Raw genomic sequence first — 18593 nt, 5'->3', positions numbered from 1 at the left:
CGAAAGAACGCTTCTGCGGGCGTAAGGGGGCGGAGCTAGGGCGGCCGTGGGCGGTACAAATAGCAGAGGCCCCAGTCGTCGCTCAGCAGTGACGTAGGACGCAGCTATCGGCTAGTACGTGTTCGCTCTTGCTCCTTCCTCTTTCTCGACTCCATCTTCGCGGTAGCGGCTGGGGCCGCAGTTCGGGTGAGTTTGGTGGCACGGCTGACTGTGAAGGGCTTCGTAGGCGGGTTGGCTGCGGGCGCGGGGAAAATGAAGGAATAGGGGCTGCTATGTGTGCCGAATTATTGTCCCCATCCGCCCCCCCTGGTGGGTAGGCCCGGTCTTACCCACGTGAGATCCGCGATCGCCCCCGGCCTGCCACCGGTTCCCGAACTCCCTGTCTCCTAGGATATTTCTTTTCTTACAAGCATTTCTTTTCTCAGTTGCCGACATGCAGCTTTTTGTCCGCGCCCAGAAGCTCCACACCCTCGAGGTCACCGGCCAGGAGACTGTCGCCCAGATCAAGGTAAGCGTGCGTGGCGCGCCCCGGACACCCTTCTGTCCTTTCATCTCGCTTCCTGCGGGAACGCTGATGAACCTCACTTTTGCCTGTAGGCTCATGTAGCCTCGCTGGAGGGCATCGCTCCAGAAGATCAAGTGGTGCTCCTGGCAGGCACGCCCCTGGAGGATGAGGCTACCCTGGGCCAGTGTGGGGTGGAGTCTCTGACCACTCTGGAAGTAGCCGGCCGCATGCTGGGAGGTGAGTTGGAGAGGACTGTTCTTTGACCTGCTTGTCAACACATAATGAGCGTGGAGATCGGTACCCTCAATTCAGGGTCTTTTCTTCCTGTTTACCTCAGAATTAACTCTTAAGAGGTCTGAACACTGAGCCAGAGTACAGTTCTGTTTCACTCACTCACTGATCCTTGTTAATTCCCCAGTTTCCTCACTAAAATCAGGTCCCCAGGTGGTCTCCAGTTCTTGTTTAAAATCAAAGGCTGCAAAGTCCTGATGGGAAACCCAAAACATACCAGACCAGCATTCTTGGTCAGATGGATGAGCAATCTCTGTGACTTCGTTATTTCCTGTTAGCCCGCCCAGCTTCAAAGGCTTGAGTTGAGGGAGAAGGAAATCTGCCAGGTGGGGCCTTGTTGCACTCCTAACTGCTTGCTGTTCTCTTTCTCCGTTGCAGGTAAAGTCCATGGCTCCCTGGCCCGGGCTGGAAAAGTAAGAGGTCAGACCCCCAAGGTAAGTGAGAGTATTAGTGGTGTCTTTTGGGCTTCGTTTTTTTCGTATCACAAATAAGTCAAGACCCTTGGCTCTTGACCTGTCTTCTCCCGCCCTGGAGATGAGCTTGAGGGAAGACATGGAAGAGAGAGCCAGTCAGGGTCTGATCGGCCTTCCCTTTCTCCAGGTGGCCAAACAGGAGAAGAAGAAGAAGAAGACTGGTCGGGCCAAGCGGCGGATGCAGTACAACCGGCGTTTTGTCAATGTCGTGCCCACCTTTGGCAAGAAGAAGGGCCCCAATGCCAACTCTTAAGTCCTTTGTCATCCTGGCTTTCCCCAATAAAGCCACTTAGTCCAGTCCTCTTGTTTCATCTTCATTTGCAGGACCTTAGGGGGAGAGAGGGCTTCGAGGGCTGGCGGTGTGCCCCCTACAACAGCTACGTCTCTGGGGTTTCTTGGCAGTATCAAGTGAGGACGGCAGGGGCCCTTGACTGGCAGCAGGGGAGGATGCTTGGGTTGAAGTGGTAAACTGTAAGAAAAGTCTTCCCATGGAAACCGGTAAAAACACATGCCAGTCTCCAATGTAGAGGTGGGGAAATTTCTGCACTCAGGTAACTTGGTAATTCCCCCAAATCTTTGTGTTCTTTTATTTACTTATTCTGTTATTCTTAAACAGGAGGTAAGGTTCATTATGGTGGGAGCTATAGGAGAGAGGCATTCTGATGGAAGAAATGTCAGGATGTCCATACGGCCTTTGCCTGAAGCTGTGGCCATAGTGTGGAGTCCAGGGCAGGAACTTGGTCTGTGCCAGCTTCGGGAAGTATTGTCTGATCATATCGGCGCTGGGTTGACCTTGTTCGTACTTTTGATTACATGGTGGGTCCTGTCAGCCTAATCCCAGCTGAGGTCAGTCAGTTGATGGTTCCACTGTTCCCAGTAAGGGGGGTGCTCTGGGACTGATTCAGGGGTTCTGCTAGTAACTAGTGCATACTCACACGTGCGTTCAGCTGATGCTCTTGAACCTACTGATTCCTGGAGAAGGACCCTGGGCTCTAGACTTGGATTGAGAGTTGCTGTCAGGATTAAACAGGATGCAAAGTGCTTAGATCAGCACTTGCCACATAGTAAGTACAAACATATTGGCTGTTTTTGTCTCTGGTTAGAAAGACTTGGCCTCCTCCCTTCTAGGAATTTATATGTCAGGGTTCACGTGAGGAAACTGGAAGTGTTAATAGCCTCAAAGGAAGTCAGTAGGGTGCTGTAATGAAGGGGGTTCAGGTACAGACACACTATAGGGAAAGGCCTCTGAAGACATGGTTGTGAAACCTGAAACGAGGAGCCAATCAGGTGGGCAGATGGGAAGTTCCAGCTGACAGAGCTGCAGTCACACATGGGAAGGAATTTGGGTCCAAATGCAGTGGAGAATCACCAAGGGCAGAGAAAGGTTTGTGATAATATTTTCTCTGGCTGATTTTTCTGGAGGACTGGCAAGAAAACTAGGAAACCAGTAAAGGTTGAGTCATCCAGTTGAGGGGCCAGGAGCTTAGACCACCAGCAGAGGTGGGGATGTTAAAAAAAACGAACATACTTGACTGTCTCACCTCTTCGCTAACCAACTCGCACTTAAGAGAAAAAAAAAAAGCAGACGTGAAGGTCATTACATTTATCCAGATCTTGGTTGGGAAATAGGATCCATACTGAAATAAATACAAGGTATCTTGAAGGCAGAACTGACTAGGTGAGGTTGGATGTGAGGGGCCGAAGAACCAGAGCTTACTTTCAGGGATTCCGTGGATCGGCTCAGGTTTGTGGGTCACTGCCCCACTCTACCGGAAACCGTAACCTGCACTATGATAGTACCTCACCTCGGCTCAGTGTATTTTTGGCGCCTCGTATGGAATCTGCACTTTAAAGTTGGATAAGGGATAGGTTTGGAGGAGAAAATCAAACAGGAGCTCAGATATTTGTTAAAAGTGGCTGTTTTGAAGAGGGAAAATGCCCCAAGACACATCAACGTGGGCTAGTTACCCCACCTTGGCCTTTCCATTCTCTTCCCTTTATCTGTGACGCCTAGTAGACTGGCCGCCCCTGCAGCGGAGGGACGCATCTCACCTCCCAAGGGCCCGGCCCAGGAACCCAGACTAGACGCTTAGCAAAGATGGGTTTCTGCCTCTTCGATTTATGGTGTTGAGAAGGCAACCGCCAGGGGGCGAGCTGGCCCCGGCGGAGGGCGCCATCCTACCTCACAGCGCGCAGGGACCGGCTCTTCGTCACGACCCGCCCCAGCCCCGCCCGAGCGCTTCTGGAGAAAGGGGTGGCGCTTGTGTTCCGAGTGTGGGCGGGAGTTGCCGAGGGTCTTCGGGGAGTTTTGACTGGGAACTCCGTAGGCTCCGGAGAGAGGAAGAAGTAACCGGGGAGCGCCGGAAGTTGCGGAGCCGCAGTCCCCGCGCGCTCGCGGGTGGCGCGCGGTGCCGGTTGCCATGGAGCCGGCCGGGCCCTGCGTTTTCTGCCCGGCCGGGGAGGCCCGGGCGGCGCGCTACACCTGCCCGCGCTGTAATGTGCCCTACTGCTCACTGCGCTGCTACCGGGCGCATGGCACCTGTGCCGAAGGCTTCTACCGTGACCAGGTGCTGGGAGAGCTCCGCGGCCGCAGCGCCTCTCCCAGCCGCCTAGCCAGCGCCCTCCGCCGCCTGCGTCAGCAACGCGAGACCGAGGACGAGCCGCAGGACGCAGGCCTCAGACCTGGCCCGGCCCCCGGCGGCCTGGTAGGACTCTGGGAGCGGCTAGCCCCGGCCGAGAAGGCGGCCTTCGAGCGGCTGCTGAACCGTGGCGAGGCCGGGCGGCTGCTGCCCCCGTGGCGGCCGTGGTGGTGGGGTCGCGGGGCCGGGCCACGACTTCTAGAGGAGCTGGATGGTACCCCGGGCGGTGAGGCTGGGGAGCTGGAGCCCGCCCCTGTGACAGCGCCACCTGGACCCGCGAAAGATGCCGCTGCCTCGGAGGAGAGCGATCTCGGAGACGCTCTGGGGGCCTGCACGCCCGCCGTGCCCACCCAGATCCCCACGCTGGCCAGCCTGAGCCGCGGCCGGGCCTCGCCGCTCGTATGCTTCCAGCTGCCCAACGTGCTGTTCGCTTATGCACACACTCTTGCCCTGTATCACGGCGGCGACGACGCGCTGCTCTCCGACTTCTGTGCCACGCTGCTCGGCGTTTCCGGGGCCCTGGGCGCCCAGCAAGTCTTTGCCTCTGCCGAAGAAGCCCTGCTAGCCGCAGCTCACGTGCTGGAAGGGGGCGAGCATCCACCCGGGCCCCTGGGCACATGGGGTGCCATGCGCGAGGCCGCTCGCATCCTGCTGGGTGAGGGCCCTGCCGACCGGAAGGGCTACACGCTGGCAGCACTGGGGCACCTGGCGCAGACCCTGGGCCGGGCCCGAAAACAGGCCGAGACCACTGAAGAGCGAGGTCGCCTCTACCGGGCCCGGAAGAAGTGCCAGTTCCTGCTGGCTTGGACCAACGAAAATGAGGTGGCCCTCCCAGCCCTGGCTCTGGATTGTGCCAGGGCCCACCGGGCGCACACGGTAGCAGCCGAGGAGGTGGCAGCCCTCACCGGGGAGCTGGAGCGGCTGTGGGGAGGTCCCCTGCCACCTGCCCCAAGGACTCTCATTGAGGAGCTGCCTGGCTGAGCTGTGCACCTCATCAATAAAGCCGTGGCTTCTCCGCCCTGTCAGCAATGCCCATTTCTGAGACCGCTGTTGTCCCCACCCAACCCCAGACTCTTGGGCCCACAAATCGTCTCTCAGCTGCTCCCTGAGGACTAGGGCTGACCCAGCCAGTTTCTAAGTGCCCCTGCCCCAGAAAGGGAGAAACGTGACACCAAGGGCTCCTGGTGTTTATCAGAGACTTGAGAGCAACCCCTCCACTCGAGGTTTGGGTACTGGCTTCATTTTCTCCTTGCTCCAGACCACCTCTCTGAGGCTCTTCATCCTGCCTGTTGGAGCTCAGGGCAGGACTGAGTACAAGTGCTTGAGTCTTAGGTGTGTCCAGGTTCCTGGCAGACGGGCACGTGCCCCGACCTGGGGTGGGTGGAGCCAGCACTTCAGTAGACATAGGGCACGATCCGGTAAGGCACACGCCTGCAGTACTCGTGCCAGGCCAGGCCGTACTTCTGCAGGCACTGCTGCTCGTCCCGGGCCTCACGGTGCACCAGCAGCGCAGTGAAGTAGAGGAGGTAGAAGTAGGGCAGCAGGTGGGATACCCCTGTGGGAGGCGGGGGGGGGGGGCTCTGTGACCACTGAGGCAGCACCCCCCTCCCCAGTTCACAAAGGCTTGTACACCTGATGGCTCGTGGGGGCATCAGGACTCGGTGAAAGGTCCGGCAGCTGCAGCAAGGGCCAGTGGGGCGAGGCTGGCACAGAGGTCGGCCCAGCCACATCCCGAGTCCACCTCCGGTTCCCCGGCTGCTGCCTCCACTGTAGGGCACCCGTTCTCCACACCCAGACTGGGTATCCTGTGGCTACCAGTCCGTCTCTGTGCCACACACGTGCTGCCCCACCCTGTACCAACCCAAGCCACTCACCACAGGGCAAGGACCAGGCCAGAGCCATAATGAGATCTCCAAGGTAGTTGGGATGGCGGACCATGCCCCACCACCCAGACACAAGCAGCTGCCTTCCCGTGGCTGTAGGGATGGTCTCGAGGTCTGGGGAAAGATAGGCAGTGGGACAGGTGAGGCCCAGGAAGCCCAGCTGCCCTACCTCGCTCTTGCTGCCCTGGTAACCCTGCTCACCTGCCACTCTGGGGTCAGAAGGATTCTTTCGGAAGGTGTTTTTCTGGGAATTGGCTGCACGGAAGATGTAGAAGCCAACAGCTGGGGGAAGGCATGAGCAGTCAGGGTTGAGGGTCAGATTCTGGCGGGCCCTGATCCCGCCCCCCACAGCCAAACCCTGGCTGCCTGGACCCCAAAACTCAGCCCCTAGCTTTAGGGAAGAGCCTGAGGCTTAGTTAGCACCTACCCAGTGGGTGCTGGTAAACAGTGAATGAATGAAAGAGGAGGGAGAAGGATGCCCCCAGCCTGCCACCCCTTCCTCACTGACCGTTCATGAGGCAGAGGGCTGAGGCCATGGGTAACTCCAGGGGCTGTGGGTGGTACAGCAGGAACTGGGCCTGCAGGCTGTAGGTGAAGGGCACCCAGACGAGGTCCCCAAAGGCCAGCATGAAGCCAAACCCATCGTGTGTGATGTCCATGGTGGTGAGGACAGCTTCCTGCAGGGACACGACCCAGACACACTCCACAAGGTCCTCAGGCAACTTCCTCCGCCTCCCCTGCCCGGTCTAACCTCACCTCATGCCAGAGGGCATCACCCACATAGAGTAACTGGAAGCCATTGACCAGCCACATAGCCAGAGAGGGACTCCCCCGAAGTTCTGCTTCCTGTACCAGCAGGGCTAGGTTGATGAGGACCTGGGGGTTGGGGGAAACAGGGCAGTGTGTCCCCAGCCATTTGGGGGGCCGTTTCCACGGGGGGGGGGGTTGCTCAGTGGTTAGCCCTTTCCTGCCCCTCTCTCTCTCTCTCTCTCTCTCTCTCTCTCTCTCTCTCTCAGCTGTCAGTCACTAACTCTCCAGCTCTTTGTCAAATGGACACAGACCCTGTACCCAGGGCAGAGAGCCTGCAATGGACCACCGCGGAGGCGCTCCCAGACTGTTCTGTCTCGTCCTATAGCATTTGCTTTGGGAGAGCGGCGTAGGAAGTCTATGGACGCTTCAGGCCTGAGAGTTAAAACAGGCCGGGTTTTGATCTCAGCTTCCCCACTTGGGCAAGTTGCTTACCCTTTCCGAGGAAAATGGAGGTAATTACGGACCCGCCTCCTGGAGCTGCCCCAGGACTCATTGACATGATGTGTATGTGTGTGTGTGACACGCTGAGCACAGTGTGTCTGACACGTAGGAAGTGCTCAGTCACAGTGGCTGGCAGCCGGGCTGTATGGAGCACCCCCATCTGGTAGCAGCGAGCTAGGTGCTGCCATTAAGCCACCACTTCTAATCCTCGCAATAATCTTAGCAGGGAGCTCTTACTTTATCCTACTTCACACATCAGGACATAGCCTTGGAGGCTGGGACCCAAATCCCCAGCACTTGACATTCCTCCTGCCTGTGGATAAGGTTCCCAGGGTGACGTGAGGGACCTCTGGGAAGTCCTGACTGCAGTCCAGCACTGAATATAACCCAGAAACACAGTTGGCATGTCAGCGATGGACAGGTTGCTAAACCCAGTGATCAGTTCTAGGTCCTGCGCTGCTGTGATGAGCAAGTGGTATAAGATCACTCTCCTCTTGGAAATAGATTGTGTGCTTGACTTCTCTATTTAAAACTGCACCTGCTCTCCTGACTCCCGCCCTACTGACTCCCGCCCTGCTATCTTTTCTCCAGAGCACTCAGCACGGCCTGATACGCTGTACATGCTTATTTTTTGTCTGCCTTTCCCACTAGAACATTGGCTCCGTGAGGACAGACTCCTTATTTTCTCTGTAATTTTTTTTCTTGTGTATCCCGGTACCTAGGGCACATGTTGGATTCAACAACTATTTGTGGAATGATTGAAGGATGAGTGATTTATGTCTGTGCAATACTGGGCCTGCCCTGCCCAAGAACGGCTCACCCATCCCACCCCTCCTGCTGGCTCGAGTCCCACTTAGCCATGCCTAGCATACCCAGGCGATGAGGCCAGGCCGCAGTTCGCAAAAATATTTGAAGTCAAAGGAACCGATGCGTGGGTTGAGCTCTCGTCCCAGGAAAAAGTCGTAAATGGGATTGCCTGGAGAATAACGGAGGATAAAGGTGCCAGCTATCACCCGCATCTGCTTCCACCCACACCCTGCTGGAACCCCGCTCACCTGAGTTCCCCCCAGGTGCCAGGGCGGAGGCAGGGGCTATTAGAGCCTTCAGATAGAGAAGGAGGCTGAAGACGAAGGCGGTGAGGGTGGCCACAAACGCCAAGGGCAGGAGCATTTCTGTGAGCGCCCCCAGGGGCAGCCCCACCAGCACCCCGAGGCCCACCAACAGGGCTGTCAGCACCAGGGCCTGGAAGCCTGGACCACAGCACAGAGTGAGTCCAGGGGACCGCGCCCCTTCACCCCCAAACACGCGCGCGCGCGCACACACACACACACACACACACAGCTCAAAGCCCAGGGAGATCACAGACTTCATTCCAAGCCATTAAGCTGACACCTTGACTTTCAGACGACCACCTCAGCGGCTGCTGCGGTGCAGAGTAGCAGTGAAAGCTGTAGGAGGGGGTGGAGGGACAGGGGTGTGCAGAGGGACAGTGAGATCCCTCCAGGTCTGTCCTGGGCGGAAGAGACTCATAATGGAGGTCGGGGTCAGGGGTTAATCCCGCTAGACCTGGAGCTCCACCCCCCACCCCCACCCCCGTGCAAGTTTAGCAAAAGGACCCAGCCCCAGGCACCGTTAATGGGGTAGCGCAGGCGACTCTTGTCCTTCAACTCCTGGCCCTCAGCCATCTGCGGGCACAAAGGGGTTTGACAGTGGTTGAGGGCGCCGTTCTTCTCGCCGAGCCCTTCCCTCCACCCTCTTCCCCCGCGCGTCCGAGCCCTGTCCACACCTTGCGCGCAGGCAGTAGGTAGAACGCCACCTGCAGGCCAAGCCAGGTGAACCACAGCAGCAGCGCCCGGGGACTCCACAGAGCCTCGAGTCGCGGCAGGTAGGGAGGTAGGTCCAGGAGGCGCGCCGGCCCGGAGCGAGCCGCCAAGAGCAGGTGGAACATGGTGGCAGGGAGCAGCAGCATCAGCGCCGCAGCTCCTGGTGAAGCGGGGAGGGCGATCGCGTCAGGCGTCCGCTCCCCAACTCGCCCACAACCCCCACAGGCGCCCAGCCGTCTCCGGGAGCCCCTCAGCATTCCTATCGCCCTGTTCCATAGCCCGTTCTCAGCCCCCTTCCCTAACCTCCATCTTGGCCCCCGCCTCCAGGCTCCCGCGAAGACCCCCCTCTTGCTCCCCGGGCTCTGCACTCCCCAGGACTGCTTCTTCTCCAGCTGCCTCTCCAGACACTGCCTCCCGACAGCCCCCCATCGCTCTGCCCGCGATAACCCACAAAGCCTTCTGATCCTGCCCCATCCTGCTCGTAGCTCACCCCTCCAGTTTTCCCTGGAGGAGCCTCAGGTCCCATGCCCCCCTTCTCTGCCCCATTACCCAGGGGTCCCCCGAATTCCAGCGGGGCCCGCGAGCCCTGAGGGGCCATGGTCTCCTCTCCGCCAAGAGATGGGGCTTACAAAAATCCGCCAAGGACTCACACCCCACCCTGTCCCCTAGGAGACGGGCTCGCTAACGAGAGGGATCTGGCCCCCGAGGAACCTGCACCTGTCTGGGATATGCTCAGACAACGAAAGCTCTGGTCCCAGGGTCTTTAAATGGACCCGCCCCCCGGATCATCCTGGGCCCAGCACACCAGCCAATCAGCTCTCAGGGGCGAGCCCAAGGCCGGCATCGAGGCCGAGTGATGAGCCTCAGCCTCGAAACTCCACCCCCGCAAGTCCCGCCCTCCAGGGAAAGCAAGAGCGAGGAGACAGCGAGGAGGAGTCTTTATTAGGAAGGTCTCGAGGCTGGAGGGGAAGGGCCACGCGGGCGAAGGCCAGGGTATGTGCGGATTGCAGCGGCCCGGCAAGCCCGTGCATGACATGACAACAGCCGGGCCTAGCCGCGCTCGCAGATGACCTCCACGACACTGGGTTCCATGGGCACTGGATCGGGGCAGCGCAGGGCGGCTGAAGCCACCACTTCGTCCAGCAGCAGGTGCACAAGCTCCTCGTCGGCCACAAAGCGCCACAGGTAGAGCTGCAGGAAGTGGCAGTCCACCTGCACCTGCTGCAGCCCAAAGCGTCCGAAGGTGCGCAGCCGCACGCACTCCAGCAGCGTCTTCAGGCTGATCTTGATGATGCCGGTCAGCACTGACACCTGCAGGAAAGGACCCAGGGATGCAGCCCCGCGCCAGCAGGGGCCAGGGAGACCTGGCGTGCCAGTAGCTGTGATGGCGCGGAAAGCTCTAGACGGGGAGGGATACAAGGCTAGCCCCTTCATCTGGAGGGAACGGACAGGGAATGCCCAGCAGTCGCATGCCGGGATGTAGGTCAGCACTGACAGGGGAAGAGCTAGGAGAACGCCACCAGGTCCCTCAGAGTGGGCCAGGCTGGACTGCGGCAGAGACCATGGTGTGAACAAAAGTCCCCAGGAAGGACCCAGGACGACTGTGGGTGCTAGAAGGGCCGAAGAGGCACACTAGATAAGCACCCAGACCAGGCCAGGGGCACACCAAGGTCAAGGCAGAGGGTCTTGGGGTGGTAGTGGTGGGGCTCTGGGCAACCACTTACTCCTAGAAACCCCATTCACAGGTAGGGGCTGGGGGCAGAGTTCCAGGTCTCCCTGTGCCCGAGTAGCACTGCCCCAGCCACCCTTCCCCAGGGCCCCTGCACGGCAGGCTCACTGCGCACTCGGACCTTGTTGAACTCAACAGGGCTGAACACGTCGATTCGTTCCGAGAACAGCTTCTGGATGTTGCTCAAGAGGTTGGTGTCCATTGGGGCACTGCACGGGGGAAACAGCATTCAGAGCCCACCTCGCACCCCGCTCTCCTTCGTCCATTCCCCCAGGGGCTGCCCTGGCCAGCAGACCTGGGTGTGTAGCTGGGCGCGTAGCGGCCCTGCTGCCTGGAGCTGCTGTACACAGAGAAGGTCCTCTTGCTGGAGTCGCTGCTCTGGGCTTTGCGAACACCCTCTTCGTACAGGAGCCCCACCTGCGGGTGCAAGGGGACACTGCAAGGAGACAGAGCACAGGAGCCCCCCAGCCCACCAGGTGCTCTGGCCAAGGATGCCCAACGTCACACACTCGTATGTGCTACAAGAGTCATATTTGTTATAAGAATCACAGGCTCGGTTCACCTAGTTAGCACTCAAGTCACTATTTACAGAACTAGTGGAGTGGGGCAAAGGTGGGGGGACACACACAGCTAATACTGAGGCCCTTATTTTCAGGGTGATTCTGGGCCTCAGGTACTGCCCGGCCCCTGCAGTCCCGACCCTCAGAGGACCGCTTCCCCAGCAGCCCCGCCAGCAGGGCTCCCTGGCCCCCACCTGCACGTCAATGGCCGTCGTGTCCTCCACCACCCGCTTCATGACAGCGCGGACGTTGCGGGGCTCCAGGGTACTGAGCCAGTCCCGTGTCTCCACACTTTTGCGCAGCATCTGTGATATGACCAGGCCCTGCACCTTCACGTAGTGGGTCAACAGCCGCCGTGCTGTCTCCCTGGCCTCTGCACACAGTGTGCTCACAGGCGTCACTGGAGACTGGTCCTGAGCCGGGGATGCAGAGAGCAGAGAGGCAGTGGGTCCTGGGGGAAGCTCAGGGGCACAGGCTGGGCAAGGGGGAGGTTGAGCTGGGCACAGGCAGCTGGCCTGGGTCTAACCACGAGGGCACACTGCCTGGTTGCCTTCATTCCCAGCACCCCCTCCGCCATCCCCCCACACCTCTGTGAGCTGGCAGTTCACCTGCACGAGAAACTGTTCATCCGTGAGAGTGAGAATGTAGGAGATGGTGGCTGTTTCATAGTCCAGGCAGAGGCGGGAGAGGAGCAGGAGCAGGGCAGGGGGCGTGGCACCCCCCTTCTCCCCAGGGCTGTCACAGAAACTCTGAGCCGTCTGACACATGGACCGGATGAAGCCCACGATGAGGCCCTCACGGACACCCTGGCTGCAGAACTCGCCCTGTGAGGAGGAAGGGCCCAGATATACAGCAGGTCCCCTCTTCCAGGCAGGGGCTGCTAATGACGCTCTGCTAAACAGGAACCCTAAATGCCCTGGCCCCTCCCAAGGGACAGCTTCCTCCTGCACTCCAGGACCCCAGAGCAGCTGCCCTGCTTAGGGAAGGGACCGGCACAGGGGACCCTGCTTGCAGCTGCCCCTGGAGCCTTCCCCACCCCTTCAGATTGTGCCAGCCTTCCTCCTGGCACCCTGAAACCACACCCCGGGGGGCCTGGGGGGCAAGGACTGAGTGCCCTGGCAGCTGCCAGGCCGTGGAATGATAAAATAATGCCCAGGAAAAAAAATGCCAAGGGGCAGGCCATACCCGGAAGTAGGGCTTGTTGGAGAAAGACACCTCCTTGGCGGTGAAGAGGTGCACAGACGCCAGCGAGGCCTTGATGTGGCTCAGGACGGAGCTGGCCACATTGGCCAGCAACTCGGCCAGGCCAGGGCCTTCCTTCCCGGCCAGGCGAGGTGCGGCCAGTGCCTGCCGCACATCAGTCAAGCAGTCCAGGAAGGCTGCCCGCAGACCCTGCAAGTGGTGGCCCAGGCGCTCACGGGCCACTCGCTCCACGATCTCCGTGGCGGCCTCGGCCAGCCCAGCTGCGGCCAGCAGGGCCCCAGGAGCCTGCAGGCGCCGGTGGAAGCGGTCCAGTGCCCGCACCAGCAGTGAGTTGTCACCGCTGCCCTGCTCCTGCGCCAGCCGCCTCTCCACCAGTGCAAAGTATCGGCCGCCCAGCTCCCGGGCAAAGGCCGCCAGCTTGTGGGCACCTGCTGGGCCCTGGGCTGCAAACAGCTCCTGATAAGCTGCGGCCACCTGGCAGAGGCCACCGACAAAGCCACTGCCTCCGTGGTCGGTGAATTCTAACACATCAGGGGCCGGCGGGGAGGGCCCCAGCTCCGCCTCCAGGCTTCTCAGCTCTTCCTCCAGCCGCCCTCGGGCGTGTGCCAGGAACTCCTCGCACAGCTCCTCCGCCGGCTCGCCCAGGGCCAGCAGCAGCTCCACGCACTCCGCCTGCTCAGGAGCCCCGGAGCCGCCCTCCCTGCCAGGAGGAAGATGGCAGGGAAGTGCAAGAAGACAGAATCTGGGGTGGGGCTGGGGGAGACAGGAAAGTGCTGGGCAGGGGTGAGGTGAGGACCCAGGTGCCACACCTGAAACGCTGTCGGAGCTGCTGGGCCAGGCGAGCTGTGATGACCTGGCAATCGTCCTGGATGGCACGGAACGAGGGCAGGTGCTGGTACTGCTGCAGCACGGCCCGCGCGCGGCCCTGGTAGCGCACCGCCTGCCCGTAGGCGCCCAGCTCCACGCACTTGGTGAGGCGCGAGGGCAGCTCAAAGAGGAACTGCAGCTTCCGCAGCAGAGCGTGGACCCCTGGGGGTGAGGGCAGGTGACGTTAGCCCCAAAGCCCCGAGGGTGGCCCACTTTAGCACCTTCTCTGGGGCAGGGCCCACCTGCCAGCTTGGTAATGCGCTCGTGGCGGTCCTGCAGCGTGGCACTGATGCGCGCACTAAAGTCCGTGATCACAGCCATGTTGGTGGCCAGCCGGTCCATCTCGTCCTCCATCTTCCGGAAATCGTTCTTCATCTTCCTAATAGTGTCTGGGAGGGCAAGGGTGCAGAAGTGAGAAAAGGAGATGGGGGGGGGGGCAGTAACAGGCACGGCACTCAGCCTGAGAGCACGGTCCAGGTGCTCTCACGCACACTCTCGCCCTTCCCAAACAAACACGCCTGAGCTCGCAACTGGAGGGTCACACTGACGTTTTGGTGATCCGGGCTGCCGTGGTGCTTGGTCACAGTAAATGGGGAGGGGGGTCATTATGTCAGCGCAGCAGGTGTTTTCCGAGCATCCGCTGTGCGCACCCTGGCACCGTGCTATGGGCAAGCAGCCCACAGAGCCGCAGCCCCTGCCCTCGGAGATGCCCGGGCCCAGAGCAGGGCACTGGGCACTTGGCAGAGACACGTCTGCTTATTCCCAGGGGGATCTTCCACGCCCAGTACAGTGCCTGGCACTGGGGAGACAACAAACACTTGTTCACCTTTCTCTCCTCCCCAGACTTCCCAAACCTTTTCACTCCGCCCTCTGGAACACGGTCCGTCTTCTCTGCAGGGTCCCTTCCCTCTCGTTCCAACAGAAACCTGCCCCAGGAGGCTGTTCTCCCTTTCACATCCAGGTGCCTCGGGGCCTGGCCCCTTAAGGCTTCCAGACAGGCTCCACTCCTCCTCCCTTCAAGACCCCTGCTTCTTGGAAGGAAGGAAGGAAAAACAAAAAAAGGCAAGGAAGAGGCAAGCCCATCCTCAAGACACACCTGGACCAGAGATGGAGGCTACCACTAATGAAGGAAACTAACCCTTACACAGGGGGAAGAACTGGGGAGGGGGTGCCGAGGGGTGTGTCCCAGTGGGAATCACCTGTGGCTGAGATGAACTTATTGTAGTTCTCATAGACCAAGGTCTGCATGTCACTGTCTAGAGCCCGGATCTGCCGCACCATGTCCGTCTCACTGTCCATCAGCTGAGCCAGCGGGCACTCTCTACGCAGCTGCAGGAAATCGGATGTTTAGTGTTCAGGTGAGAGGTACTCCTGTCCTCAAGCCTTGTCCTTGACTGGAAGGCTTTCAGTGCAAGAACACCCTTTCCCCACCCCTGTCAGGAATCGCAAAATGGAGTCTATAACCCGCATAGCTCAGGAGTTACTGCGTTTGGGGAACCATATTTGGGGTCGGTCAGCATTTGAAATCCTCCGACCAAGGGCCAGTCCAGTGCCTGTCAGCGCCTGGGCCACGCCCCCTCTGCTGAGACTATCAGAACATTAGGAGACCTCGGACCCCGCACAACCTCAGGTCTTTTCATTCACCCTTACTTAGACTCCAGCTTTGTTCCAACTGCCTGGCCGAGGTCGTACCGGCCGGCGGCCGTCTTCTTCTTATGAATCCCTGCTCCCTTCACCCCCGCAACAGAGTCGGAGGCATGATCTGGGGGTGCAATACATTGGGGGGGTCTGGTTCCCCTCACATAAACATACCTTATCCAGATACACTTCCGGGTCGAAGTGCGCCCCGTTGAGATCAGTCGGGTCCAGGGGGTCCGACCCCGCAGGGCGCCCCGCTGTCTCCCCCTCCGAGAGGCCATAGTAAAGCTTCAGCATTCCGTGTGCCTTTCTCCGACGCTCCGGAGCCTCCGCCTCCGGCCCCTCCGGGGAGTCCCCAGGTCCAGACCCTGGGCCAGGCCCAGCGGCTGCCGCCGCCATCGCTCCAACCGCAGCCCACCGGCGTGTGACTGGGAAGGGGACTGGGAGGAGGCACTTCCGGGAACCATAAAGTTGTTGTTGAAACGAGGCAGTCCTTCAAGTAAATCGTTCCCCCGCCGTCCCGAGTCTGAGACTAGAGTTCCGCGACATCTTTCCACCACCGAGCGAGGAGGTTTCGAGAGAGCCCTTGGTTCCCCCCAGCTTCTCAGATGGAAGAACTTTGTGGAATTCATCGGGTTGCTGCCCTCCCAAAAGGAGGGCGGGTAGTGGCTCCCAACCCCACTTCCCCGCACCCCTACAGGCAAGGGTCCGCGAAATATGTCTTTAGATGCAGTGCACGAAACACAGGCTGTAAAGCCGGAGAGCGTGTGTAAAGCGGGGCTGTAAAACCTGGGCAGCGTCTCAGTTGCCACCTCAGTTCCTAAAATTGGGGTACATACTTCACAGGAGACCTGCGAGGATTAAATGCACATATAGTAAGCCTCAGGGTGCAAAGGTGCAGTCTCTCGAGGCCTGGTTCTCCGACGTGTTTCAGAAGTACCTGTGGTGCGTTTTAAGATTCTGGGTTTCACCCAGATACAGCCTCTGCTGCTGCTGCTGCTGCTTCTTTAATAAAGGTCTATTTACTTTTATGTTTAAAGAGGGCGGGGGAAAGAGAGGGAAAAAGAAAGGGAGTTGCCTCTGCACGTGCCTGGACTGGGAACCGAACCCGCGACCCAGACATGTGCCCTTACCAGGAGGGACATGTCAGGCAGACCTAGCTTCTTCTTAAAGATTTTATTTGGCTTCTCCATTTCCTATACTATTCTTAACCTGCCCCTGTCTATTTTGTACCTACCATTGTGCTTCTTAAAGAACTTATATGTATGACCCATGGACTTGAACTAAGAGGGGAAGGAATGCTGGTGGGAGGGGAGGTGCAGGGTCGAGGGGAATAAAGGGAAGAAAAAAAAATGGGACAACTGTAATACCATAATCAATAAAATATATTTAAAAAAAGATTTTATTTACACTTTTGGAGAAAGGGGAAGGTAGGGAGAAAGGGAGAGAAATATCAACATGTGAGAAATAAGTGGTTGATTCTGGACCACCCCCAACTGTGGACCTGGCCCGCACCGGGGCATGTGCCCTGGCTTGGAATGGAACCAGGGACTTATCAAGTTGTGGGGGCCCTCAATCCACTGAGCCACCAGTCAGGGCTAGACCTAGCTGCTGCTGCTGCTGCTGGTTTTGGGGTTTTGTTTTTTTGTTTTTTTTTGTTGTTGTTGTTGTTGTTGTTTTTTTTATACGACCCGAAGGAGTTCTAGGGCACTTAAATATAGTGTTTAGAGGACAGATTTGGCAGATCTTATGTTGACGGGATGTGCTGAGTGAGGGGTTGAGTGGAGATGAGAGGATAATTCTCAGGTTCCTGATTTGGTCAAAGGTGCAGCTGTTCACCAAGATGTTGAAAAGCTCAAGAGGACAGGGAATGACCTGGAGTTCAAACTGAGACATTGCATGGAACAAAGGATTTTTATCAACGTGGTCCTGAAACATCATGTATGACGGGCTGGCGGGGGGGGAGACGGTGGTAGAACGGAAACAATCTTGTCTAGTTATTCTTTGGTGGGCATCCCGTGAGTCAAACACATCTCACCGCCAGTTTTCACGTGGCCTATGAAATAAGATTTTTTTTTTATTTTTAAATGGCTGACAAAATAATATTTCATGATACATGAAAATTATATTTCATGTAATCAGCCTATGAAACTATAATCTTAAGAAGATGAAGAAACACATAGATTTAGATCTACCCCAAGAAGCAGGGGATGCATAAGGGATGCAGAATACTAACGAAAATCATCCAAACTTTGCAAATATGACCAAGAGTGTAGTAAGGTCCTTTGAGTGTCATACTGGGCCTTTTTTTTTTTTTTTTTTTAGATCTTATCTGTTTATTTTTAGAGGGGAAGGGAAGGAGAAAGAGAGGGAGAGAAACACTGATGTGAGAGATAAACATTGATCGGTTGCCTCTCGCACACATCCTGACCTGGACTGAACCCACAGCCCAGGCACATGCCCTGACCGGGAATGGAACCAGCGACCTTTCGCTCCTGTGGAATGGTGCCCAGCCCACCGAGCCACACCAGTCAGGGCTGGACCATTATTCCACAAGCCCACCCAAGGATTACTTAACTACCCACAGGAATATACATTTGTTTGACTTTGCTACTTACTATTAAGAATTCAGACTCTGAAATTACAAGCAGGTATTTTCCAGGAGAGATGCAAAACATATCCAGTAGAAAAAATAACCTAACAATTATTTTAATTAAAAAATTGTATTGTCCTGTAGGACATCAATCAGTTTTGTATCTAATCTAGTAATCATAGTCTAACATTCCTCTTTAAGTGCCTATGAAGATCCAGCTCTTCAAGATGTATTACTACCTTACTAAGAGGGGGTTCCCTCACTGATGAGTTAATCCATCTCAGTGACATGTTCAATATCTAGACATCATGTTTTTAACTTCTGGAAGATTTTCCCTTGACAGTGCATATGATGTGATTTTTAAAAAAACGTTTAAAGGTACATTTATTAAACCTGGGGACAGTGAAACAAGGAAGGGCCTAGTATAGGAGGGGGGGCTGCTTTGGCTCTTTAGAAATGTCATGGGAAAGGAGCGCGTCAAGGTAGGGCTGCTGTCAGCTCACTGGAGAGGCAGAGAAAAGTGGGCCTTGGGGACAGACTCGGGGGTAAGCCCAGATGAGCTGCCGCTGCCCATTGTTCCCCTGGTTAGGAGTCTCGTGGTGACCCTTAGAGTGTAGGAGACACACGCCTGCTCGGGAAGAAGAGGGGCAAGGGAAAGGGGTGGGCGTGCCCCCGGGAGGGAGAGCACACCCATATGGTGTGATTTTTAATTTTTGTTTTCAACCCTGGTTGGTGTGGCTCAGTGGATTGAGCGCCCGCCTGTGAACTGAAAGGTGGCTGGCTAGATTCCCAGTCAGGGCACCTGCCTGGGTTGCAGGCCAGGTCCCCAGTAGGGGGCGCATAAGAAGTAGGGGGCGCATAAGAGACAAGCACACATTGACAGTTTCCTCTTTCCCCTCTCTAAAAATAATCTTTAAAAAAATATTTTATTTATTTTTAGAGAGGGAAGGGAGGGAGGGAGGGAGAGAGAGAGAGAGAGAGCGAGAGATAGAAAGAAACATCAATGTGCACTTGCTGGGGGTTATGTACCCTGGCTGGGAATCGAACCTGGGACACTTTGGTTCCCAGCCCGCGCTCAATCCACTGAGCTACACCAGCCAGGGCTAAAAATAATCTTTTTAAAAATGTTTTTTAAGCT

The 18593-nt window shown here is 57.5% G+C and overlaps 4 protein-coding genes across 6 annotated transcripts; 2 read left to right on the top strand and 2 right to left on the bottom strand.

The window, feature by feature from the left end:
- Positions 1 to 2: 2 nt before the first annotated feature.
- FAU (FAU ubiquitin like and ribosomal protein S30 fusion) lies at positions 3 to 1569 on the top strand. Its single transcript, XM_028515400.2, has 5 exons — positions 3 to 186; positions 426 to 508; positions 598 to 742; positions 1175 to 1230; positions 1397 to 1569. Exons 2-5 carry the CDS (start codon positions 434 to 436, stop codon positions 1520 to 1522), a joined length of 402 nt encoding a protein of 133 aa, XP_028371201.1. The 5' UTR covers positions 3 to 186; positions 426 to 433; the 3' UTR covers positions 1523 to 1569.
- Positions 1570 to 3308: 1739 nt separating this feature from the next.
- On the top strand, positions 3309 to 4933 carry ZNHIT2 (zinc finger HIT-type containing 2). The gene has a single exon (XM_028515679.2). The coding sequence runs from the start codon at positions 3690 to 3692 to the stop codon at positions 4887 to 4889; it is 1200 nt and encodes a 399-aa protein (XP_028371480.1). The 5' UTR covers positions 3309 to 3689; the 3' UTR covers positions 4890 to 4933.
- A 141-nt stretch (positions 4934 to 5074) lies between these two features.
- TM7SF2 (transmembrane 7 superfamily member 2) lies at positions 5075 to 9610 on the bottom strand. Of its 3 annotated transcripts, none has more exons than XM_036029717.1 (10): positions 9415 to 9610; positions 8829 to 9025; positions 8673 to 8727; positions 8098 to 8292; positions 7915 to 8018; positions 6572 to 6667; positions 6300 to 6468; positions 5993 to 6073; positions 5783 to 5905; positions 5075 to 5463 (listed from the first exon to the last, which is right to left on the bottom strand). In XM_036029717.1, exons 1-10 carry the CDS (start codon positions 9461 to 9463, stop codon positions 5303 to 5305), a joined length of 1230 nt encoding a protein of 409 aa, XP_035885610.1. In that variant the 5' UTR covers positions 9464 to 9610; the 3' UTR covers positions 5075 to 5302. The 3 variants fall into 3 exon arrangements, with proteins under 3 accessions (XP_035885610.1, XP_028371933.1, XP_035885611.1); XM_028516132.2 differs by having other exon boundaries at positions 6548 to 6667; positions 9415 to 9608; XM_036029718.1 differs by lacking the exon at positions 8098 to 8292 and having other exon boundaries at positions 6548 to 6667; positions 9415 to 9609.
- A 171-nt stretch (positions 9611 to 9781) lies between these two features.
- VPS51 (VPS51 subunit of GARP complex) lies at positions 9782 to 15367 on the bottom strand. Its single transcript, XM_028515762.2, has 10 exons — positions 15037 to 15367; positions 14424 to 14553; positions 13467 to 13613; positions 13167 to 13386; positions 12340 to 13057; positions 11763 to 11978; positions 11349 to 11567; positions 10890 to 11011; positions 10716 to 10803; positions 9782 to 10176 (listed from the first exon to the last, which is right to left on the bottom strand). Exons 1-10 carry the CDS (start codon positions 15259 to 15261, stop codon positions 9916 to 9918), a joined length of 2346 nt encoding a protein of 781 aa, XP_028371563.1. The 5' UTR covers positions 15262 to 15367; the 3' UTR covers positions 9782 to 9915.
- Positions 15368 to 18593: the final 3226 nt, after the last annotated feature.

Source organism: Phyllostomus discolor, chromosome 6 (genome assembly GCF_004126475.2).
Source record: "Phyllostomus discolor isolate MPI-MPIP mPhyDis1 chromosome 6, mPhyDis1.pri.v3, whole genome shotgun sequence".
In the NCBI taxonomy this organism is placed as follows: domain Eukaryota; kingdom Metazoa; phylum Chordata; class Mammalia; order Chiroptera; family Phyllostomidae; genus Phyllostomus; species Phyllostomus discolor.
The sequence above is the reverse complement of the archived record's forward strand: the minus strand, read 5'-3'. Positions and strand labels throughout refer to the sequence as shown.

Bases quoted from the DNA above. Each gene is read 5' to 3' on its own strand.
- FAU (XM_028515400.2), top strand. From the start codon at position 434: ATGCAGCTTTTTGTCCGCGCCCAGAAGCTCCACACCCTCGAGGTCACC. The intron at 743-1,174 runs GTGAGTTGGAGA...TCTCCGTTGCAG, and splicing joins AGCCGGCCGCATGCTGGGAG to GTAAAGTCCATGGCTCCCTG. The intron at 1,231-1,396 runs GTAAGTGAGAGT...CCCTTTCTCCAG, and splicing joins TAAGAGGTCAGACCCCCAAG to GTGGCCAAACAGGAGAAGAA.
- ZNHIT2 (XM_028515679.2), top strand. From the start codon at position 3,690: ATGGAGCCGGCCGGGCCCTGCGTTTTCTGCCCGGCCGGGGAGGCCCGG.
- TM7SF2 (XM_028516132.2), bottom strand. From the start codon at position 9,463: ATGGCCCCTCAGGGCTCGCGGGCCCCGCTGGAATTCGGGGGACCCCTG. The intron at 8,019-8,097 runs GTGAGCGGGGTT...GTTATTCTCCAG, and splicing joins GGCACCTGGGGGGAACTCAG to GCAATCCCATTTACGACTTT. The intron at 6,469-6,547 runs GTGAGGTTAGAC...GTGTCCCTGCAG, and splicing joins GTGATGCCCTCTGGCATGAG to GAAGCTGTCCTCACCACCAT.
- VPS51 (XM_028515762.2), bottom strand. From the start codon at position 15,261: ATGGCGGCGGCAGCCGCTGGGCCTGGCCCAGGGTCTGGACCTGGGGAC. The intron at 11,568-11,762 runs GTGAACTGCCAG...TCCCCGGCTCAG, and splicing joins ATGAACAGTTTCTCGTGCAG to GACCAGTCTCCAGTGACGCC. The intron at 11,012-11,348 runs GTGGGGGCCAGG...TTGCACCCGCAG, and splicing joins CGACGGCCATTGACGTGCAG to GTGGGGCTCCTGTACGAAGA.